The sequence below is a fragment of the Pagrus major genome, chromosome 5 (genome assembly GCF_040436345.1).
Source record: "Pagrus major chromosome 5, Pma_NU_1.0".
NCBI classification, from domain to species: Eukaryota; Metazoa; Chordata; class Actinopteri; order Spariformes; family Sparidae; genus Pagrus; species Pagrus major.
Genome location: NC_133219.1, coordinates 8,853,664 through 8,878,391, shown reverse-complemented (window position 1 = coordinate 8,878,391; position 24,728 = coordinate 8,853,664). Strand labels below are relative to the sequence as shown.

The window sequence follows — 24,728 nt, the reverse complement described above, 5'->3', positions numbered from 1 at the left end:
TGTTCGAAAAGAAGTGAGAAGTATAAACTTATTTAATCCCACCCTTTCTCCATAAGTCATAGAATGATAATCAACCAGCTTCCTCAATGGTCTGAACATGTACTATTACTTTGTCATACAAAAATATAAATTAATTTCTGATATACTATCCTTATCAAACATATACATTCATTATTTACATATTTTTATCAATCATTTTTATGTTAACCATAAAGTTATCTTTTTGTATATGAGTATATTATTATATTTGATATACAGTGCATATACAGTATGTAATATAATATACTGTATATATAGAATATCCAATATCTGGTTATGCGTATAAAATACAGTGAAAAATATACATAATGATGATTATACCGTATTTTTATACATGTAGAATAGAGTAAATATAATAATAATAAGAAGAAAATAAGAATAAATATGAAGTAACCAAATAAATAAATAAATAAACAGTAAATAAACAGTAACCCATGTAAACAACCTCTTCATCCTTCTACCTTGTGAATATCATGTCTTTATGCCTTCCTATTTTAAACCGCTTTATGTTTGGATTATTTAAAACGAGTCCCCGGCTTCTTCATTTGTTTAGGAGGAGTGCTGTAATATGTTTTTGGGTGAACTTCTCCTTTAAGCACAGCACTTGGGTCAAAAGATACTTAGGTACTTTCCATCACTGCTGCAGGCAAATACAACCCTGCAGCAGTGTGATGCATCAGCAGCCTGCAGTGTCAGCCCTCAGCCACCAGGCGGCAGTAGAGTCCACTCCTGTGTCTCAGTGTGTAGAAGAAGAGCAGGCTGGTTTGTACACGGAAGCAGGAACAGGACTTGTCACAGCCTCCAACCTGTCGACCTGCATTTGTCAACGCGGATTGTGGTGTGAGCCCCAAGCAGCGACAGATTAAACGTATCTGTCTCGTCTCTTCGTCGTCGTGTGGACACAATGAGGGCGTGTTTCCTGATATTCGTTGTATTTGTGAGTTGCTGCTGCTCGGTCAGAGGTGAGTGTAGTGTTGTATCGTTTTGGCTTCGTATGTCATCAGAGTCTGACACCCCCACAGTCCCTGTTAGCTAGATTAGCTAGTTATTTATCCACAAATATCACCTGTTTTCACCTGCTGTTGGGTTGTTATCATTTTATTAGTTCACTAACTTGAAATATTGTAAATGTCACATGTCGCTGCTGTTTAAACGGTAACTAAACAGCCGTTTGTGGAGACAGTGGTACAGAGGTAAACCTGTTAGCTCAGTGGCTCTCAGGCTGGGGGGAGAGTCACTGCAGAGGGGGTGTGGATATCAAGTGAAGCTCAGTTTAATGACTCTGATTCAACGTTACGTCATGGAAATGAGCCAAGCCTGTAGAGTGTGCTGATGCTATCTTGCTCTTTATTTCACTTCAACTTGGTTCAGAGCCACTGTATTAAAGAGTCATTTTACCAATTTCACACATTGAAGTGTGTTTACACACGCATGTCTTGGGCAGCATTGATGGGATGTAACTAAGTACCGAAGTACTGTACTTGAGCAGAGTTGTGAGGTACTTGTACTTTGTACTTGTATTTCCATTTTCAGCCGCTTTATATTTGCACTCCACTGTGTTTTGAAAGCAATTGTTGTACTTTTTACTCTGCTGTATAAATTTGATAACAGAAGTTACTAGTTACTTTATAGATTTACAGATTAAATGTTAGATCAGAACCAAAGTAGCACATATTAGAGTGTATTTATTTAACCAGCAATCGGCTTAAAAAAAGCCCCACATCTGATAATCACATGATAACAAAAATGCTGAATATCAGATCTGATAATCAGTCAACCCATTTCACACAGTATATACATACATAAATGCGAATATATATATATATATATATATATATATATATATATATATATATATATATATATGTATATGTATATATATATATGTATATATATATATGTATATGTATATATATATATATATATATGTATGTATATATATATGTATATGTATGTATATGTATATGTATGTATATGTATATGTATATATATATATATATATATATATATATATATATATATATATATATATATATATATAGGCCTGTCACAATAATCAATAAATCAATTAATCGTACGATAAATTAAAATGAGCTCGATAATTTTGCCGGCCTCGATAATTTCCATTTGCATGCTTGTTTGTTTTCCTCGTGTCAGTCACCATCCCCATTCACACTGCCGTTTGCATGCGGGGTTCCTGCGGCAATTCTCCGCATCCGCCTTTGTGTGAAAGATCAGATGCGGTGAGGGGTGAAATTTCGCTGCGCCTCCGGAGGTATCAGAGGCGCAGTATTGGCGAACTGAGCTGGCGGCGCGGAGCGAGGGCGTGTCGATCTGATGGTGTTGGTGTCTGATAACTCTACAGATCCTTCACTCAACAAAATAAAGATAAATGTCCCACAAAGCAACGTTACAGGACCAAACAACAGTAACGTAGTAACTGGTCGTGTCTTTGGCAACTTATGTGAGGAAAAAAATACCGCAGTTATTCGTGGATAAGTGTCTGTCAGCCTGCCGGTCCGACCGACTCTTCGTCACATTTCTGGCCGAAAAACAGCGTCTGTCCCCGGCAAAAAACTTTAACTCACCAAGTGTTTGTCGCGGTGAAAAAAATCACTGCGATGGTCAGTTACTGTTGTCATGGTGACGGTCAGCCCTCCAGACCAAGACTTAGTGAACTTCATGAACCCCGCGAGTGAAATAGTCAGACAGCGTCCAGTTTACTGATGGCGATTATGTAATTATGTAAATTATAGAAAAACGTAACTTTGTCACTTTCCAGGATGTTTGGTGGGTCAGGATCTCAATTACAACATATTATAACAGCATCCATATGATTATAAACAGACAGCTGGTACATGTTTAGATTAACAGGAGGACACCGGGGAAACACCTTGAAAAAAACATACGTCATCATCATCACGTGTACCGTCACGCCTCCACATCACTACAGACAATGGTGCTAACATTGTTGCTGCAGTAAGGAACCGTGGCTGGCCATGGCTCAATTGCTTTGGCCACAACCTCCATCTTTATTTATTTTGGATATTTAAAATGTCTTCTTCACATTCCAATATTAAATATTCTTTAGAAATAAAGGTTTATTGATCTTTGAAAGGGTGTACTTGCGTTATTTTGCCATTATCATTATATTAGTTGAAAAATGGTCTCAAAGCGACAATATTATCGTTTATCGCAATAATTTCTAGGACAATTTATCGTCCAGCAAAATTTGTTATCGTGACAGGCCTATATATATATATATATATATATATATATGTATATATATATATATATATATATATATATATATATATATACATATATTAGGGATGTAACGGTATGAAAATTTCACACCACGGTAATAGTGACCAAAATTATCACGGTTATCGGTATACCGCGGTATTTTTAAAATGTTGTAAAAATGTTGTAAAAACACTGATACACTTATAAATTGAAATAATTTCACCAAGATTTATATTTAAATAGATTTATTATATATTAAAAGGCTTAGGGTATAAGCAGCCTGTTTTTGAAACGCGTCCTGTAATGTCTGCGTTACAGAGGTAGAATGAGATGTACTGGCAGTAGCACTCGATTGGCCAGCAGACCCTCTCTGTGAAAAAAATGAATAGAAAATGTCATTATTAATTATTACTGTCATTGTTACTTAATACTAAGGGTGCAACCAACAGATCACAAAACTCACAATCTAGATCATATCACTTTTGTGAGAAACAGGTTGGATAATCTTTTAGATCAAAACAAAAAGGATTATTGTTAAATTAATAATGAACGCTATATTTTGGCTCTTATCTCTATCTAGACACTTGTTATATTCACCATTTTAGATTATTCTTTATATATAGTCTATTCTACAAATAATCCACAAGTATTATATATTTCTGATATTACTTATATATATATCGGCTGTCTGTCTCTCTGTCTGCTTGCTCGTCTGTTGTCAATGGACTCGGTCAATCTGATTGGTCAAATGGCTGCTGAGCCACAGGTAGACGCTGCTCCGGTGAATGGCGCTCAGATGAAAGTCAGTCATCTCAGTCAGTTTGCATTCACTAACTCAGTCCACCCAGTACGTGTTTGTCTCAAATCCTCCTCACTGCAGCTCTGCATCAATATCTGGGGAATTATTAGGTCGACTTTAAAAAGTAAAATCTACAATTAATAAGCGGTTCAGATAACATGCCAAATCACGGATCAACTTCGTTCAGTTATACCACTATCTGGTCAGTTTGCATTAGTGACAGCAAATTAGACAGAGAAAACTCGACATACACACATCATTCACCTGAGCTTAAGGTTAATTTACCTTGCATTCACTTAACAGTTGAGGGCGATGGTTGCGCAAATAAGTAAGTAAATTGGATGTGTTGCCGCCCCTCGCAACAACTTTCTTCTTGCAGCTCCTGCAGATAGGGCTGCCCCCCTCGACCAGCTGTCCCTGAGCTTTCTTATAATAATCAAAATACGCCCAGACTTCAGATTTGGTTCTCTTTGAAGGCGGAAAAATGCCTTGAGGGCCGCTACTATCACGTCCTCCCTCCGCCATGTCTTCTTCACTACATAACAAGCGCACGTTGCACGCTGCGCCTGCGTAGGGAGACTTGGATAAAGTATCTCGCGAGTTTTCCACACCGTGGTTATCGACCGCGTCGGTTACCATGGTAATTAAAACTTAAACGGTAACCTTCACCGTCGGGAATTTTACCGTGGTTTACCGTGACACCGGTAACCGTTACATCCCTAACATATATATATATATACATATATAAAATTTACTTGACTTGTACTTTTGATACTTAAATTCGATACTTTAAGACTTTTAATACTATTTAAGTACTGTTGGTATTGGTGACATTCACTTTTCCCAAAGTAATATTTTAACACAATATCTGTACTTTTACTCAAGTATGACTTGTGTGTACTTTTTACAACACTGCTGGTGAGTACTACTGCATATGTGAGAAAAGTATAGTTTAGTATAGTCTTCTGCGGCTCCAGTGGAAGTTGCATGTAATTAGATGCATTTTCTCAAGTGATGTCCCTCCATGGCTAAGTTGCATTGTGGGTAATGTAGGTGCCAAGTTTTGAAAAACAGTCCACAGGTCTACCATTGCTCTGCTATAACACCATTGGACTCATTATGGAGTCTGAAACTCAGAGCTCACACGTGTCCTGAACGACTCTGTAAGAACGCACCCACACAGAGTTTAAAAGCCTGCAGCTCCCCTCCAGTTAGTTAGAACTGAAGAAGCCTCTTGGATGAGAGGTGAAACGTCTTCAAGAGACTGAAACAAGTCCAGTTGCCTACGATACAGCACCTAGATATAGATTTGATCTTTCCACCCTGAGTTTGACATCAGAAAAAAATGGCCGCTGTGAGAACATGGTCCATTTCACGCATTCTTCTTCCTTTTCAAAACCTTGAGCCTACATTACCCACAATGCAATTTAGCCACTGAGTGACATCACTGGAGGCAATTCATCACAGTACATGCAGCTTCCTCTGGAGCCACTAAAGGCTTTACACTACTTTTTCACATGTGCAGTAGTCCTCCCCAAGAACTGTAAACACACTTTAATGTGTAAGTTACCCTTTAAATGGAGCAATTTATTTGTTTTTCATGTACAAAATCAAACATTACACAATCAAAAGCTTAGCTCTTCTACAAGACATGACCACAATATTAGCTAATAATGCAGGAACCACCTTCAACGATATTACTGGTATACATAGACCATAGACCAGCTCTCACATAATACATTAATTAAGGTCATGATGTTCATTTTTTGTTGACATTGTCATGGTTATCATTTAATTATATGAATACTATAAAGACAGTAGTTAGTGGCGTCATCATACTGGATTGCATTTTATTTAAGGGAGTTTACAATTAAGGCCATTTTTAGAGACAGGCAGACATTTTGACATGTGATTGCTGAAAAAGCACCGGTGTAATTGATAAAATTAATGATGGCTGCATTCCATTTAGATGGAATAGTTCAGATAGGTGATCTAATGTCCAGGTATTGTGCATGCCTGCTTATGAGGAGCCTTAAATGGAATGAAGTCATGGTTAACATCATTTGTTCCCCCTGTGCTCTTTCTACTATGACTTGCTCATGTATGTTAATGTGAACATTTGAAACAGCATGAACCAGCCATGAGCCACAATGTGCCCAGTTTATGTTTGTACGAGGTAGAGCTGTCACGATTAGCTGATTAATCAATTCATCAATTGAAAGAAAATCAGTTGCCAACTATTTTGATAATCAAGTAATTTTTTTAGTCAGATTTTTCAAGCAAAAATGTCAAACATTTGCTGGTTATAGTTTCTTAAACGTAATGATTTACTGATTTTCTTTTTCATTTATGATAGTAAACGAAGAATCTTTGGATTTTGTACTCTTGGTTAGACAGCAGAAGGGATGGGCATTTTCACAATATTTTGACATCTTATAGAAGAAACAATTAATTGATAAATGAAAACTACAATGGCACTCAGTAGAGAGCATACCTCCACCATGGCCCAACAATCCTCTTTGAGACTTACTCATAGATACAAACCATCTAAATACAACTGATATTTGTCATCAAGATCCCTGCGTTATTCCCTGAGAAATTAACTGAAATTTCTACAAACACTTTATCTTACAACGTTAAAGAAAGTCAGAAAAAAATCCTAGATTCATCCCTTTATCTGGATCTGCACCAAAGGTCAGTGGGGTCTATTCTGGCCCCAGATCCATCATCCATCCAAGTTTTGTGGAAATACATGAGTATTTTTTATTTTTTTTTGTAATCCTTTTGCCAAACCAACCAACCAACACACAGACAAGGAGGAAAGATAACCTCCTTGGCAGAGGTAATACTCTTTAGTTACAGCCCTAGTAGGAGGACCTTTGTTGCTTGTCTTATTTCATCTCTCTATCCTCTCACTACCTGTCATCTCTCTGCTGTCGCTGTCTTCTTAAAGCATAAAATAATAACATCAATTATAAGAAAGTAAACATAATGTTGAAAATACACCCTTTTTTAAACTTCCATTGACACTTCTTAATTTTACCCTCTCTAAAACTAAAATTTACATGAAATGAAAAAAGTTTTTGTCAAAATAAAATCTCTTAGTGACATTAGATTCAACATTACGTGTGTCACTCTTCTCTGGTTTTAGGATACATCTCATAAATAACAGCAATTACAATGATTTTTAGTGTCACTTGTTCTTGTTCAACCGTTACACCAAAATAGTTGTCATATTTCCAAGTGCTTGGAGGCTGTGTCTTCGACCTCAACGTTTTGGCCTTTACGGTATGCTTTTTACAGCATATAATCTGATCATCTAAGGTAATCATCTTGGCTAATTTCATCAAGCTGGGGAAGCTGACAGAAAGAAGACAGAGGAGATTACTAACAAGGTGTGACAGAACAGACGAGCAGTGCCAACTAATATTCAAATGTTTGCAGCGGAAACAATGGAGAAAAATAATGAGGACAAGCAAACAGTTGTATCTAGGTCAGCAATGCAGAGCTCATAATGGCTGCAATTATTATTTGATGCTATTCGAGACACTGTTTTTTTTTTAATGTCACCATGCCCTGTGTTCTGTTGGTTAAATCTACATTTTCATTTCTTATTAACAGGGGCTCCAGCACCAAAACTTCTGCAGGTCGGTGACGGTCAACCAGCAGGATCCAGTGCAAATGATAAGAGTGGAAAAGTACCTGCTACTAAGGGAGTGAACGCAGAGGATGATCAATCAGGGACAAATGGAGATACGAACCATGGAAAGGCAGGAGACAACAGTGTAGTCCATAAGAAAGAGGGAGCCGCTGGGAAAAAGACACAGGAAAAGGGCACCATTGAGAAAGGGGCAGAGGGAGACGGCGCCACTGAGGTAAAGAAAGTGGGAGAGGGCACCCCTGAGGTAAAGAAAGTGGGAGAGGGCACCACTGAGGTAAAGACGGAGGGAGTGGGCGTCACTGAGGTAAAGACAGTGGGAGAGGGCACCACTGATGTAAAAAAAGTGGGAGAGGGTGCCACTGCGGTTAAGAAAGAGGGAGAGGGTACCATTGCGGTAAAGACAGAGGGAGAGGGCGCCACTGCGGTAAAGAAAGGGGGAGAGGACACCACTGAGGTAAAGAAAGGGGGAGAGGACACCACTGAGGTAAAGACGGAGGGAGACGGCGCCACTGCGGTAAAGAAAGGGGGAGAGGACACCACTGAGGTAAAGACAGAGGGAGACGGCGCTACTCAGGTAAAGACAGAGGGAGAGGGTGCCGCTGAGGTAAAAACGGAGGGAGAGGGCGCCACTGAGGTAAAGACGGAGGGAGAGGGCGCCACTGAGGTAAAAACGGAGGGAGAGGGCGCCACTGAGGTAAAGACGGAGGGAGAGGGCGCCACTGAGGTAAAGAAAGAGGGAGAGGGCGCCACTGCGGTAAAGACAGAGGGAGAGGGCGCCACTGCGGTAAAGACAGAGGGAGAGGGCGCCACTGAGGTAAAGACGGAGGGAGAGGGCGCCACTGCGGTAAAGACAGAGGGAGAGGGCACCACTGCGGTAAAGAAAGAGGGAGAGGGCGCCACTGAGGTAAAGACGGAGGGAGAGGGCGCCACTGAGGTAAAGACGGAGGGAGAGGGCGCCACTGAGGTAAAGATGGAGGGAGAGGGCGCCAATGTGGAAGAGGGAGAAGGAGCTAAAGCCATAAATAAAGACACAAAGACGAGTCAGGTTGGCCCATCTGGTATAAATGATGAGGCAGAGAGCAGTCATTTCTTTGCCTACCTTGTCTCTGCAGCTGTGCTGGTGGCCGTGCTTTACATCACTTACCACAACAAGCGCAAGGTATTTGACCTTTCATTTTCACTCATACCTCTTTGAAGCATGCTTCCTCTGTTTCCACTGACCCAGATTTGAGTTGCAAAGGTGGTTTGTGCATTCTTATTGCAACAAATGAAGATAGAAATGGGAATTTTTGAAACCAAGATATTACTCTGCTCATCATGTTGCAGACCTTTGTTTAATACTGGTTCAGGTCTCCACTGTGCACTGGAATAACTGCACCATAGTTTAACTCCCTCCTCTCAGTACTCGTGGCAGCATCAGAACACTTACATGTGGCCAGTTTGTACATTTTTTCACCCCGACAGGAGGATGAAAAGAATGGTCTTTGTTTGTTTTGTTACAGAGAGTTAGATGAGAAGATTGATTTATAGTTACAGTTAACAGCAGTTAGCAGTTGCTCTGGTTATCTGCTGCCCCCTCTTTGTTTTGAGTACAAATCCAACAGATAGCCAATTCTTACATATTGCACCTTTTAACTGTCCAGCACTGTGTGGTGTATATTAAGCACAGATGGAAATGTTTGTTATTTATCCTTTGTGATGTCTCTCAGTTCTAGCATGGGCTTCTTATAGGTCACCAGTTGATTTCAAGCTTCATACAACGATGTAAGTCAGTTGAAAACTAATATGTCTCTCCCCAGATAATTGCCTTTGTTTTGGAAGGAAAGAAATCCAGGGCCGCACGCCGACCTAAATCTACTGAATACCAGAAGCTGGAACAGCAGGTAAGTTGTTGATATAAGAACAACAGAAATGACAGTTTCATTAAATATTTTGTGACTTTATTTTTTCATTCGCTCCATTTTCTTTCAGATGTAATCTCAAGTTCTCTTGAAGCTGTTGCCTCGAGCAGTTGAATACACTGGGGGCTGTGTGAGAAGAGGGCGAATGGATACTGCCATCAGATATTTCCCTGGTGGACTCATTGATTTCACCTTGTGTTAAATGGACTTTCTTTCATTGTGTACCTTTTAGATGCTTATTGTGTGACTATGCAGATGACACTGTTGCCTTATTGAGGGAATTAGTGAAATGAAGTGAAGGTAAAAGTAAGCATGCTGTTTTTGCACTCGTGTCGTTATTCCACTTTTAAAAGCAATCTTGTACCTTCAGAAGGTTCTGACTCAGGATATTTCAGTAGCAGATGAAAATATTAGCTTTTTGGATTCCAGACTTGTTTGTACGGTGCATTAGTGATTGCACTGCATACCTAATTAAGCCATCTGAATCTTTGTAAAATACTGGCTGTGTACATTTTCTTTGAGCTTGTTTTAAATGTCTATGAGATATAATGTATGAAAAGTCCATTTATATGTACAAAATGATCACAGTGGGGTTTCTGCTGGTGTTACAGCATTGGCCAGATGAATGTAATGGCAACGGTTATTTTCCAAATGATACGCTAGCACAGTGCTCACCCACTTTAACTTGTTAAAGGCTGACACTTTGAAGGAGACATATTATGCTGATTTTCAGGTTCATAATTTTATTTTCCATAATTTTATAGGTTTACATGCCTTAGTGCTTAAAAAACAGTGCTACAGCACTGTATCCCCCCTCTGTCTGAAACACTCTGTTTACTTCCTGTCTCTTTAAGGCCCCCCTTCTGAATACCCAGTCTCCTCCGATTGGTCAGCTCAAACATGACTGAACCAGCACCGCTAACAACAACAGAGCGGCTGTGCTAAACCTATTCCTATATGCCAAACTAAGCATGGATTGTGCAAATGTGTGACATGGTGACATTGTGTGATGTCACAAAGTCATGGAATTAAAGGTGCGACTACTGACAAGGTGTTTCAGGAGCAGTGTTTTCTGTGGGAGAGAGGAGCTTCTGTTGTTGTTGAATTTGACCTTTTTAACTTTCAAGATCTTTTACATGCACAAGAACACTAATGGAGAGGAGGATAACAAAAAAGCGTAATAGGTCTCCTTTAACAGATACGTTTGTTTTTAAAGCGGTCTTTTGACATTTTGAAAAATATGATTATTTGCCTTTTTCTTGCTGAGAGTTAGATGAGAAGATTAATATCATCCTCATATCTTTCTGGTAAAGCTTCAGGTTAGCCTAGCCTAGCATAAGGACTGGAAATGGGGAAACGGCAAGCCTGGCTCTGTCCAAAGATAATAGAATCAGACCAGCACCTTTAAAGCTAAAAGAGTGGGGTCAATCTCTTTTATCCAAATCTCAGCAAAAAAGGGAACAAACATATTTCCCAAAATGTTGAACTAGTCATTTGACATACAACTTATCAACGGTTGCTGTCAGGGTGGCCACTTTCATTATCATCAATGCAAAAGAGTCTGTGTAGCATGAATGGCATTGTTAAAATGTTGGTTATCTAAAGTTTGTCTGCATACTGTATGGCTGCCCACACCTTCGTGGTTCTCTGGTTCCTCTTTTGGTTGAACATTAATAATGTAATAATGCATTGAAAAGTAAAGTTTTGTTTTGACTGTTCGGACTGCACTATTAGAAAAAAAACAAAACCTGTCTGTGGGGATAGTTTGACCACTAATACAGTAGATTAAATCTTTCTTCTAGAGTAGATGTGGGTGTGTGTGTGTGTGTGTTTAGTTCAGAGATGACAGACTTGTGCCAAATTGTGAAGAATATTACTGTGATACTGGTTTTGTGCCTGTCTCCTGCATAAACTCTGTATTTCTCTGGATGGTTGTCGGAATATATGGAAGGCACTTTGTTTGAAAAGGAAAAGAAATATAACCCACTTGTTTCTTGGCAGAATCAAAAGTCATTAGTATGCTCCGAAAATATATTTTTGTATGGTAGAATCTGCAAAGAAAATGTAGTGATTTTATACAATACTTTGCTTTTTCTCATGAGTGACATAAGCAGCAGAATTAGTTTGTTAGTTCATGCAGTTTGGCTGAAATTAGCATGAAAATAGCATGTTTGCAAGATGTTTTTGATTCTAAATTAAAAGCTTTTTGTAATTTCTAGCCTCAAATGAGTTGAACTGACTGCCTGCCTGCACTTTCACAGCTGCTGAACTGAATCAGCGCCTATAAAGAAAACTGAAACCTATAGAAGAAATTCTTAGATCATTTACTTAAAGTAAAAGCAGTGCTGGACTGTAACTGAGTAAATTTACAGAAGTACAATATTGAGGTATGTGCTGTATTTTACTGTATTTCCATTTTCCTCTATACTTCTACTCAACTACATATACGAGGCAAATACTGTACTTTTAGTGTACTACATTTATTTTATAATTGTAGTTACTAGTTAAGTTGCAGATGCATGTTGCATCAGAGAAAGAAGCCCATTTTTAAATAAATGTATTTTATCAGCAATCAGATAAAAAAAACAAAACACTGATTCTGATGATCAGAAATGCTCATATCAGATCTGATTATCTTCCAGTCCCATAATCAGTCGACCCATAAAATGCAGTATATACATACATGTAAATGTATATTTACTTTTACTTGTAGTTCTGTTACTTTGATTGTTACTTTGATACTTAGGCATATTTAAAATTTAATACTTTTAGACTTTTACTCAAGTACTATTTGGGTTACTTTTACCACAGTAATATTTGAACATGATATCTTTACTTTTACTCGAGTATAACTTTTAGATACTTTTTTTTACAACACTCAGTAGATGTGTAGTAAAAGTAAAAAAAATGGTACCAAGTGCTGATAAATCATGTTTGACATTGATAGATTTATATAATACTTGTAGGGCTGTATGATATGGTAAATCAGTTATATTGTGATTAATACAGATATCGCAGTTGCGATATATTTCATGAATGATTGAAAAATCTTTATTAGTCGGCTGATGTTGGCTTGTCACAGACATATTGAGTATACGTTCTCTGATATGCAGATATGGAAACTTCCAAATAGATAGATATTTATTTTCACCATGTAAAAACAAAAAACACAGTAAAAAAGGCTTTCAAAAAACAAGTCAACAAAATGAAAACGTAAAGAACAGTAAACCCATACAAGGCGTTTAATAAAGAATTTCTAACAAACAACCCCAGAATGTAGATGTTCAAAAGCCAACATAATTAATTAACTCATAATCTGTTTACACAAATATAGAAAAATATACTTGATATCTTTTCAGATGTTGAGGGTCATGTATAGCCTGATTATTAAATTCCCAGTGAAGCTGTCTATCACTGCACTGTCAGTTTGGACAATAAAGTTTATTCAACTCAGGAAGCACATTAAGTCTTAAAGTAACCCATACACCCCTCCACAGTAAAGTCCTGCCATCTTCACAGTGGCATCATATTTCTGGCCTCCTCCTCATAAATGTCTGGTACGTCTCCCATGGAGGAGGACACCATCCGGACAGAGTTGCACCCACGGAGCTCCATCTCATACCGGATGAGCTGCTTCCAGAAGCCCTCGTTCGGCCTCACGATGGGTCGGCAGGTCCTCACCCACCTGTGGGCCTCCAGGAGGGTCTCACCGCGGTGCTTCATCAGATAGGCCATGCACAGGGCGGAGGAGCGGCTCACACCGGCGTTGCAGTGCACCAAGGTGCGGCCGCCGCGCTCCGCAGTGAGCCGGATCTTATCTGACACCTCGTCAAAGTGATCGCAGAGAGGAGACCCCGGGGTGTCAGAGACCGGGATGTGGATGTACTCCTCCACCCCTGGAGGAGGAGGGCTGCTGCTCTCTGTAACGTTCACGATGCAGGTTATCTTGCACCGAGTCAGCTGGGAGGAATCATTAGCGGCTCTGCCATTACTGATGTAAAGGTGGTCGGTGACACGGCACAGGCCTGACAGACCTGCAGCACCCGGCTGATGCATGCAGGGACTGATATTTATCGCTGCAGCAAAGTTGTGTCACTGAAATGCTGCAAAGTTTCCCGGTTGATCCATCGAGGAACAAGCTCCTGCCAGCTGTAAGGCAACACAGGAAGGCCAAATCTGTGTGAAGGCGCACGCTGTCGCCCCCGGCTGGATGGGGTTTGGATGAGCTACACAACACTGCTGACAGTTATTCTTTCTCACATATTTTAATTCAGAATAAAAAGTCCTTCGATTATAATAATACTTATTTGAATCTTTAGATGTTAAACTGACTTTCTTTTACTCCCCTAACCTGAAAATAAGTCAGTATTTTTACTTCCTGTTCCCTCGTCTCAAAAGTCAATGGGATTTTTGAACAGGTTTTCAGTTAACTGCCTGAAATAAGGTCTGTGGTTCATACAAGCTTAAGAGATTTTCACGTTTTACTCTACAACACAAAATACGCCAGTAAATACTCCACATGTGAATTAAAAAGCGTTTACGTGTCTTAAAAGCGGCGGTTGCTAACAAGTGGCTAAATGAGACTACAGAAGTTGTCGGTACGTTAGACTTCAGAATCAGAATCAGAAATACTGTATTGATCTCCGAGGGGAAATTACTTGCGTTACAGCTGCTCCCATTCAAAAGTCTTAAAAAAACTATATATAAGCAAGAATAATAAAAATAGTAAGACTAAATAGTAGAGTAAAAATATAAGAAATGTACATTCTACTAGAATAAATCCATATATACAGTGTAATAAATAATGCTACAGTTGAAATGTGGGTTATTGCACATTATTTGAGAAACAAAGTGTCCAGAGTCCTCCTATTGACTCCGAGTGTCTGACACTCAGGGCGAGCAGTTGAACAGTTTGATGGCCACAGGCAGGAATGATTTCCTGTGGCTCTCTGTGGTGTATCTTGGTGGAATCAGTCTAGTACTGAATGTACTCCTGTGGCTGACCACCACGTCATGGAGTGGATGAGAGCCATTGTCCAAGATGACATGTAACTTGGACAGCATCCTCCTCTCTGACACCCCCGTCAGAGAGTCCAGCTCCACTCCCACGTCGCACACTCATCTACTCACTAGTCCGTCTTTACAGGCCTATTATTCTAACTTTACAACTTGTACACTGATCAATTTAAAACAAAGTGTGTGTAGTACAGTGTCATAAGACGGTTAGTGGTGGTGATGTTGAAGTCATGCGACTGCGATGATGTTCGTTGGTAGCGTAACGTTAGCTTTTTACTTCTGTTGATTTCATTCATGTTTCAATAATAATAAAAGTGGTGTTCATCCGTGAGGATTATTTTGCTGAACTCGTGTAGGCCAAAGATCATAAACTTGTGTTTGCCACAGAGCTTATTTTCCGCAATAATCCAAAATCCAACAGAAAACTCCAGGTCCCGGATGGTGCCGCTCAGCCCAGCTTCCAATCTGGCCCGGTGGTCATTCGCGGTATTGCAGCGAAATATTCCCCTGCGGCCCCAAAAACATTTTCCCCCAGGAACTCGCAGGCGGGGCCAGTGGGGGGAAGCTATTACGCATATTCAATGGGCAGCATAACCAGGAAGTAAAGGCGGAAGCCAGAGATCTTTTTTTTCGACGAATGTGCTAGGAGAGCAGTTCTCTTTGGTTTGAATGGGCGCCATCTTTGCATCTGGTATGTAGTCATTATATAAATCTGTCCATGGTCTTTACAGGTGGACTTTAGTTGCAAATATTTAACTCTAACTTTACAACTTGTAGATTGATCAATTTATCACAAAATGTGTACAGAACAGTGTCGTAAAACACCGGCGGTGGTGATGTTGAAGTCATGTGACCGTAATGTAGTACGTTGATAGCCAAATGTTAGCTTTTAACATCTGGCAATTTCACAAACACTTCACACACACACAAATCATAAAAATGGTGTTCATGTGTGAAGATTATCTTGCTGATCAGTACATGTAAGTATCATAAACTTGTGTTAGCCACAGAGTTTATATTCCGCAATAATCCAAGATCCCATGGAAAAATCCCATAGACTTTTGACGAGGGAACCATCCTTGTAACAATCTATTCAGTCTTTTTTCCCTCCTTTTTTAAAAAATCTAATCATCTGAAATGCTTTTCTGTTAATAAGTAGGCCCTAATAAATGTCTTATTATTGTATCACTAGGCTACTTTATTTTACACTAAAATGAATGAGTCTATATTACAATATGGACGTTCAGGCTTAAAATGAAATAATCTAATCACTATAAACTTTAAGATAAACTGTTGTCACTAATAATTATGCAAACCAACATCTTAAACAAATAATCAGAGCTGCACATTAACAGTGCTATTGTGTAATTCTGTGCTGTTAAACAAAAATAAAAGCAGGAAAAGAGAATAAATGTTCATCCATGTGCAGAAATCGGTTAATAATTGAGTTGAACGTTAATACAAAGCATTAGTTCAGCTCCAGCGTGTCCCTTTAAGTACAAGTACAGCAGACACTGGTGTGTGTTGTGCTGTGTGTGAGCTGGTGGTGCCTGCAGGCAGTCCTCGGTTGCCCAGGAAACACAGATGGTGGATGAAGGGCGCGCATACAAAAGACCATAAACCTGTGGCAGCAGCTGGAGACCGAGCCCGCTCATTAATTCAGCTCTGTGCAGTCCTGCTCAGTCAAAGACGTCGCTGTTCTCTTCAATACCTCCCATCATTTTCTTTGTCCCGGGGCTTCCGTCTCCACTTTATCCCGTTTTTTTTCCCTCGGACTGGACGGCCGTCAGTGCGCAGCTGTTGTCGGCACTCCCACATCTGCTTCTCTCAGCTCGGCGGCCATGTACGACGCTCAGGCGCGGCTCGTGTTGGTGCGCAGCGCGTAGGTCCAGGGGCCGAGCAAGCCTTTCACTGCAGGCGATATCACTGCACACATAAGGCGTGAGATCGCAGGTTAGGCAGCTTTCCCTCAGCATGGAGATAAGAAGAAGAAGAAGAAGAAGAAGAGGAGGAGAAGGAGGAGGAGGATGGGATCTTTTCGCACCGCCTGATTCTGCGGGACAGGTGCGCATGGACCCTGGAAATCACTGGTAAGAAAAATGGATCAGTGGTTGCTGTCATTCAGATCTTTGTGTACATTTTACACGTTTTTGCTGCGCTACTCAAACAGGTTGGATTGTGTTTATCTGTTGTTGGATTAGATAAACACTGACTCATTAATTTCCTGCAGAGGAGGGCCTAGGGTGAGAAGATGTCTCCTCAGTCTGACATTCTGTGAAGGCTGTATGAACATTAAAATATGCCTATTTATAGAGAAGCTATTTCTGGTGGGCACATGCCAGATTATAATTAAGGTTTAGTTCATGCCTGATGATATGTCGCTGTAAGCAGTGTGCTTACAGTACAGCCTTCATGGTCCCCAGATAGACAGGATCTCTAGCAGGAGCTGCAGCCACTATACCATATCTGTGACTGCAATATCATCAGATCTGACTCAGGCATTCATATTATGTAAAATTCTGATTGTAGCCTAGAAGTGGGCCGTGAAATACTAAACAATGTAATGCAAAAACAGTGAACCATCTACTGTAAAGTCAACTAAAGCCCTTTCATGCATTAACTAATGAATCACCAAGTAATATTTATTTAAATGTTTGTATTTGCTCTGAAACAGGTGAAAAAAAAGAGATGCAGGAATAACTGTGAATCCTTTTTTCTCAGAAAACCAGACAGGTGAAACACTATTATTACTAAGTAAGATATAATGTGAATAACCAGTCGTTAATTATATTTTTTTCTTTTTCTGTGACTGAAAAGACATCCATCCCCTCCAGTGGACATTATGCACCAAAGGTTATATTCTGCCCACTGGACCTATATTTAAATAAAATCTGAAGACTATTTAATACTGCTGTTTAATTAAACAATTCAAGTGTAAATTATATCACAACTTTCAAATTAAACACACAAAAAAGGCAGAATCTAAATGGGCAGAATGTTAGGCGCATTACTTTCACAGGAGTGGACAGATGATCTTTCAGTCACAGAAAAAAAAATGTCTGTAAAATCTGAACAAATGTATTTCTGACACCTAATTAGTTAAAAGACATTTTGTGCCTGTCTGGTTTTCTGAGAATAAGAGGATTTAACAGTTATTCCAGTGGAACTTGCATCTTGTCTTCCCTCCGCCATTTTGAATTCATGATGCCATAATATTCAATGATAATACTCTTGGGGGATCCGCCACCTGGTGATTGACACATGATACTCCAGCCTAAATGGAATGGAATTAAAAATGGCATTCAAATATCTGTCCACTGTAGTGGACTCCACGCATTGAAAGGGATGGATATGATCAAGTGTAAAATGTTCCACAACCTTATCCGGCATGCTTTTATTTTGTAGGCAACCTTGTGGTCAGTGTTGCAGTGGATTCATGGACAGAGCAGCTGACATGTGACCCGTCAGGACACTGGGAGGATCCAACAGCAGGACAGGTTATGTGTACAGGCTGGATTATCTTTATTAAAATCATCATGACAAACAACTCCTGATGGAGAATTTATATTTAGAACAGAGAAGATGTCAGTGATCTTTCAGCAGTGGGTGTGTTTTATTTATGTTTAAATAAAGGGCAGTAATGAGAAACCAGAGAAGAAGTAATCCCTGGGGTGTCTTGGGTGGACAGTTGGGTGGTGTCCCACTTTTCTGCTGCTTTGTGTTGTGTGTTCCTCTCCAGTTACACTGATGGAAAAGCAGATCGGGGATCGCACTGGACCTGACGAGCGGCGTCGCTCCATCGCCCTCTGCTGTGCTGCCTCAGACTGGTACAGGATCTGTCAGTAGATTTACACCACGGTGACTTTTATTTCCCTCATATTCACTTTACACTCTCCACTGTGACTTGTTATATAGGTCCAGATAAATATAAACGGCCCACGTACAGGATGTGTCCCTGTGTATGTGTGCTAAGCCTCTGTGCTGGCTGAGAGTGCAGATAAATGGGGAGCAGATAGAACATGGGAGATTAGTTATGTGTTAAATCGCTGCCATATTTCCCACCATATGCTACCATCCTTTCCAGGATTATGGTTAAGAGACGAGATAAACCAACCTGAGAGCGGAGACCATGACCAAATCAGATTAGCATAATCAGCTTTTCAAGTTCATTATTCAACATTATGCAGGATTATCCTGGAAGAAAATATTTGTCAGACCCGGACAAAATATGTCTTTAAAAGCATGTCATGTGAAAGAGGCCAACAAGAAGGACGTTTGTGTTAAAAATCTGAAAATAATGTCATCATTCACTTTGTGACTGCCTCCGTGTCATTTCTCCTGCAGTGACGGATGCCATTACTGCTGTCCTGAACCTTCAGAAGGAGACGATCCATGTTCAAGTGTTTCCCCACTGAGAGACGACTTCAGCTGCTTTTATGTATCTGAACATAAAATGTATCTAAAAAAATATATGTCACCACTGCTTTACAGTCAGTCTCAGCATGATCAGATGTAGCAGGAAGGTATTTCATAGCTGGTGTTTTGAGTCCAGAGTAATTCGCTGCAGTGTTCTTTTCTGTCTCCTTAATATGTGTGTATTTCCCTGGCTGTGAGTAATACAGCTTCATCCACCCACGCTCTAGTTTTTTTGTTTTTTTTTGGCTGATGGAGAACACTGACGCTGCAGCCATCGAACACCTCTCACGCCTGCTTATCTCAGCCGCTGTCTGCGGTGACCTCTTCTCCCTGTTACCTTGGTTACTCTGTTAAACATTGTATAAGACACTTTAGATTCACCAGGAGTGCTGTTTTAACGATGGTTACGTCTCACCAAAGCTAGCTATGCGTCTATGCCAGATCCAGAACTGGAAAAGCTCTGATATTTTAATCCAGCATTGTTAGAAAAAATCTGCTCGAGTGTGTGAGAATTTTCTCACATTTTGATGAAGTGTAATTCTCACAGTATGTTCTTTGTTTGTCTTGAAACCTCTTCATTTGGTTGTGACACCAACTATTTTTTATTTTTTTAAATACAGAGCGTCCTTTGTGTATTTTAACTGTACCGCGTGGGCGCGTGTGTGTCGGCGTGAGTGCATGTGTTTCGTGTGCATGTGCTCTATTGGTGTGTGTGTGCGTGTCTGTTCCCGTACCTGTGCATGTGTATCATGTCTGTGTGATGAAACAGACATCTGTAATGCTCTTGAAGCTACTGGCTGCTTTTCAGTGATTATCTCATCGCTGCAAAGTTTAACAAAAAAAACAAACAAAAAAAATGCCTGCAGCTCTTCTTTTAGCCACCGACGGGATAAAAATGTATTTACAAATGATTCTTAGCATTTGTTTCGACCTTTTTCAAGTAGCAGTTAGGTGGGGAGTTTTTGTGATTTAGATAATCACAAGAATGTCGCTGGAAATTAATGGTGTGTAGTTTTCTAAATGATGCCTGCTGGCATTAATTAAACTGTCAGGATGCCTACAGCCCCACCATCTGATACTTAAGCAAATTACAGCAAATGCTAATAATTATGTGCAAATAGCTTTTTACCCAGGTCTGGATTCTACTAACAGTACCTCACTAATATCTAACCATACTAATGTCTGCTAACAAGTCTGATGATTACTAACCTGTTCTCTGAATGCTGATGGCTGGCCTTGTTTCTTTCTAACCCACTGACTAACCCTCTGCTTTATGCCCGCAGTCTGATGCACACACTCCTCTCTCATGATCCTGCAATCCTTCTTCCATGTAGAACCAACTTCAGATTGACTATGAAAGAGGAAAATCTGTTAGAGTGAGCGAGACAAGAAGGGTTTCAGGATTTGGGAAGGGAGATGTTGCTAACCACTCGATGAAAAGAGGAGCAGAAACAGCTGCTGATACCAAACCGGGTTGACCACATACTTTGGAAGAATCCTTTACAAAAAAACGATCTGATTCCAAACGACTCCGTGTCGCATTTAACAGGCTAAATTCACATCCTCAGAGACTCCCTCTCTGCCTGTGTGTACTGTGTGGTCAACCTTCACAGGTGAGTGGCTGGCTCGTTTCACACGAGCCAAGCAAAACCTCAACTCCACTACTAACTCACTAAGGTGTTGATACTAACAGGGGTGAGGCTGGAAAAGTCCACCTGTTGCTCTTACTAACATGTCTGGTGGTGATGTCTGAAAATCACATTATTCTGTCTCTTTATGAACCTTTAGTTAAATCAAAGCATGCCTCGTGGTACTAAATGACATTACTAGTGCCACGAGTTTGTGCTTTTTAGCTGTAGCTCTAACCGTATAAGTCCTTTTTAAATAAGCTCAGCAGGCTACTAACATCTCCTAAAGTGAAATTAACAAGAGACTAACCAAAGAGCTTTTACTAGCTCCCTGCAAACTAACAAACTAACCCACTAATAAACTAATAACCTAACTAACTAACTGGAATCACTAACATTTTGTTGAAGCGAGCGGCACAATCAGTGAAGCGCTCCCCTGACTTTTAGGAGCTGCATCACTCGCTGAACGTACTAACAGAATTAAGTTTGGAGGAGTTACTGACGTGATTTGAATGTGTGTGTGTGTGTGTGTGTGTGTGTGTGTGTGTGTGTGTGTGTGTGTATGTGTTGGAGAGAGAGAGAGAGAGCCCAGAAGAGTGTGTGTGTGTTTTTTGTTAGCAATTATTTCAAACTGGATGAGTGTCCGCCTGGTTTTGTCCTCAGGCGATGTTTTAACACATAAATGCAGTTTGTATTCATCAGAGCAGTTTCAGCCTAATGTATCATGTTGTATCATATCGCTTAGCTAATACGTGTCTTTATAATTTTGTAATAAACTACTCTCACATGAATATAACTTTATTTTTTATTGTATTGTGTCTTTACTCCACTGTTTAAATGAAACCTACAGAGTCAAATACAGTTGGTCTCATCCAGGAAAGCATTATGATTGGCCACAACAACACTAAAAGGTTCTTACAGGAGCATGTTCTCTGCACCCAGCCAGGAAATTACAAGGTATTTTATTTCTATGGTGTTATGGAGTGCAAACTCCAGGAGTGCCATTATCTGAAATAACATCTTTCTTTCTTGATTGCTGTAATCGTACTGAAGCATGATTACTGTTGCAGCACGTTCAACACATGCAGAGCAATGCAATCATTTAAGAATCAACTAAATCGCTGTAATTCAGCAATAAAAGAGTCATTTAAGGTTTTTTTTTTACCTTCCAAGGTAAAAGAGTGAGAAAGATTGTTTTTTTATTATACTGTACATATAAACTATAAAACTAGAATGGCATCATTAGAGTGCACACCTCCACCGAGACTTATCGTCCCCCTTTAAATCAATCAAGCCTAAATCAATATAAAACTGGTTGGCCCTGTATCACTTTAAAGTTTAAAGGGGCTCTGTGGAACTTCTGTGTTGTGTTCCTCTCAGAGAAATAAACTGTCCAGCAGCATTAAACAACCTAAATAAATTGTCCAGAGGCTTAAAGGTCTAATTTTTCAAGTCATTGTAAAGTCCGTTCACATATATATAAAAAAGGGGGATACAGGTAAATTACCTCAAATTGTTATATAGAGCCTCTTTAAACAACCCACAACTGCTTAACCATAATTTAAGTTAATCAGATCTAAGATCGGCATCAAATTGTACTCACTCATGGATACCAGCCACCTTAATACACCTGATTTTTTTCCATCAAGATCCATACATTATTTGCTGAGAAATTAATAAAAAATGTAGAAAAATGTCTGATCTCACAATGTTAAAGAAAAAATGCCAGGATCTATCCGCATCTCCACCAACAGTTAACAGGGACTATTCTGGGCCGAGAGCCGTCCTCCATCCAAGTTTCTAAAAAATCTGTTCAGTAATTTCTGTGCGATCTTGCTGACAACAATCGAACATGGGGGAAAACATAACCTCCGTGGTGGATGTATTAAAGTAAAACTGCCCAACTGCCAAAAATAAGGAACAAGCAAGCGAGCTGATTTGGATTACAGAGATGAAAGACACAATCATGTTTCGCTAAAACAATTGGCAGATTTTTCATTGTTACACCCACCGTTGTCGAGAAGAGAGGACTTTGTGTAAAACCTTTTGTAAAATGCATGTTTTGTGCAATGCAACTGTGGCAATGAATCAGTAGTTTTTGTGTAATCCTGCTGACAAACACACAAACAAACAAATAAACAAACGAACAAACAGACTCAGGTGAAAACATAACCTTCTGTCCTGCTACTTGTTGCCATATATTGGTGGGAGCACGGTTGTTCATGATTGCAGTGTTACAGCAGGGGGCAGCAACTCATCAGGTTAAAGGATTTGGTTTTCCTTGTTGCAGCGTCAGCTCCACCAGCTTATTGAATGTTCCGCTTATATTTGCAGCTTCTGGAGCAATGTTTGCGACGGTGCAGTGATTTCACACTCTTTACTACATATGTGGAAGTTACACTCTCTGCATATTGTCTTTGTCGGGGTTACAAAGACACATTATATGAGAATTACACCAGGTGCTGTCCAACATAAAGGCCAGACGGACCTTCTCGGCCCGGGTAAGACTGGTTGGTCACATCAGCTTTTGTCACTGTAAAAGTGTCTTTTCTCATCAAATATGCAGTAAATTCTTGAAGTTTTTCAGCTTTCAGTGGGTGAATTAATTGTAAACAGTTTCCATCTTTTTAATCTTTAAACAGAAGACATGCACAGTTGTATCAGTTCACTATCTGGGTTGAAGGAATATGTTGTTTCCTGTTTTATGTGAAAGACTTTTGTTTGTAATGTGACTTTTATCAGTCACCGTTACATGCTGTTAAAGTCAGAAATGTGCCTAGTGAGAGGTGCAAATCAAATTTTCCTCATTTTCTTCCACTCCATCCCTTGTTGGATAAAGGTCAAAGGTCAGCAATCTCCATATTGGACTCTATAGGGAGAGCCATGACCACTGCGATCAATGTATTTATTTTCACTGATCTATTTATAGCAAACAATCGTCATGGTTCTTGCTGTGCTACACCCCAACTAAATGTCAAACACTGTGTGTGTGACCGACACAAAGAGAGAAAGACTGAGGGGTTGAGTTGCACACTGAAGCGCACACAAACACGCGCACCTCAGCGGACCTTCATTCCATCGTCCTCCTCCTTTGCCCCCCATTTGAGCCCGATGTGATCCAGATGACGGGGGGTTTCCAAAGGTAGGAGCAGCGGGGCCCGGGGTCTTCATGGGTCAGCTGTAATTCACCGCAGAGCTCAGAGAGCAGAGTCTTAACACACACAAAACCCCTCACAGAACAGTGAGGCTCCACTTAAAGTCTTAAATATCACACAAACTCCAGTTCAAAGGCAGGTATGTTGGGATGAAAAACATTAATCGGCTTAATGATGCTCTCTAGTGAATGGTTAGTTTTGCCGGTTCTTTGAAAACACACTAATGCTCCAGTTTACAGGGACTTGGATGCCACAGAGGCATCTGCGGCCCAGAGAGAGTCGTGGAGCAGAAACAGTGCGGGCTGGCAAGAAATAATTCCAGAATTGTCTCATCGTTTCAGAATTTCTGGAGGTTTTACCGATTATCTATTTCCGTTTGACTCTTTCCTTGAGTAAAATGAGGAATGTCTGTCCTCAGTGCGTGTGTGTGTGTGTGTCTGTGTTTATGTGTGTGATCCAGAAGCAGCTCTCTGTAACCAGAGCCTCCATCACAGGGAGGATGTCTGCTGAAATAACAGCTCGCTGCCTCCAACGGAATTTGTCTGTAAGCTGTAAAAGATGGCGAGGGAGAAGAAGAAAAAAGTGAGCTCAGGAAGTATTTCTCTCTGTGGCGCTGTAATCATCAGCGCTCGGCCCTGCGGAGTTTAAAATAGTAAATCCGCTCAAAGACAGTTCAAGGGCTGAACATAGATTTCTCTGCCTGCAGGTACGTACGGTTGTATGTGTGTCTCTGCTTGTCGTGCGAATGAAGACGTGAATCTGCTTATTATGCTGAGGTTTTCTGTTGTTGGGGTACAAGTCTTATTTAGGCAGCCCAGTCACCTCAATAACATGTTGGAATTTTACCTTTCTGCAAGCCACGGATAC

General features: G+C 40.1%; 2 protein-coding genes across 3 annotated transcripts; one reads left to right on the top strand and one right to left on the bottom strand.

The window, feature by feature from the left end:
* The first annotated feature begins 805 nt into the window (after positions 1–805).
* tgoln2 (trans-golgi network protein 2) lies at positions 806–10,696 on the top strand. Of its 2 annotated transcripts, XM_073465990.1 has the most exons (5): positions 806–1,001; positions 7,706–8,589; positions 8,650–8,904; positions 9,545–9,628; positions 9,717–10,696. In XM_073465990.1, the coding sequence occupies exons 1-5, from the start codon at positions 944–946 to the stop codon at positions 9,720–9,722; spliced, it is 1,287 nt and encodes a 428-aa protein (XP_073322091.1). In that variant the 5' UTR covers positions 806–943; the 3' UTR covers positions 9,723–10,696. The 2 variants fall into 2 exon arrangements, with proteins under 2 accessions (XP_073322091.1, XP_073322090.1); XM_073465989.1 differs by having other exon boundaries at positions 7,706–8,904.
* A 1,978-nt stretch (positions 10,697–12,674) lies between these two features.
* On the bottom strand, positions 12,675–13,803 carry LOC140996459 (dual specificity protein phosphatase 18-like). The gene has a single exon (XM_073466874.1). It carries the CDS (start codon positions 13,700–13,702, stop codon positions 13,160–13,162), a length of 543 nt encoding a protein of 180 aa, XP_073322975.1. The 5' UTR covers positions 13,703–13,803; the 3' UTR covers positions 12,675–13,159.
* Between the last annotated feature and the right edge of the window lie 10,925 nt (positions 13,804–24,728).

What these genes read in the sequence shown, in the direction of transcription:
- LOC140996459 (XM_073466874.1), bottom strand. Translation starts at nt 13,702, where the DNA reads ATGCATCAGCCGGGTGCTGCAGGTCTGTCAGGCCTGTGCCGTGTCACC.
- tgoln2 (XM_073465989.1), top strand. Translation starts at nt 944, where the DNA reads ATGAGGGCGTGTTTCCTGATATTCGTTGTATTTGTGAGTTGCTGCTGC. An exon ending in TTGCTGCTGCTCGGTCAGAG is followed by an intron (nt 1,002 to 7,705) that starts GTGAGTGTAGTG and finishes TCTTATTAACAG; the next exon opens with GGGCTCCAGCACCAAAACTT. An exon ending in CTTACCACAACAAGCGCAAG is followed by an intron (nt 8,905 to 9,544) that starts GTATTTGACCTT and finishes GTCTCTCCCCAG; the next exon opens with ATAATTGCCTTTGTTTTGGA.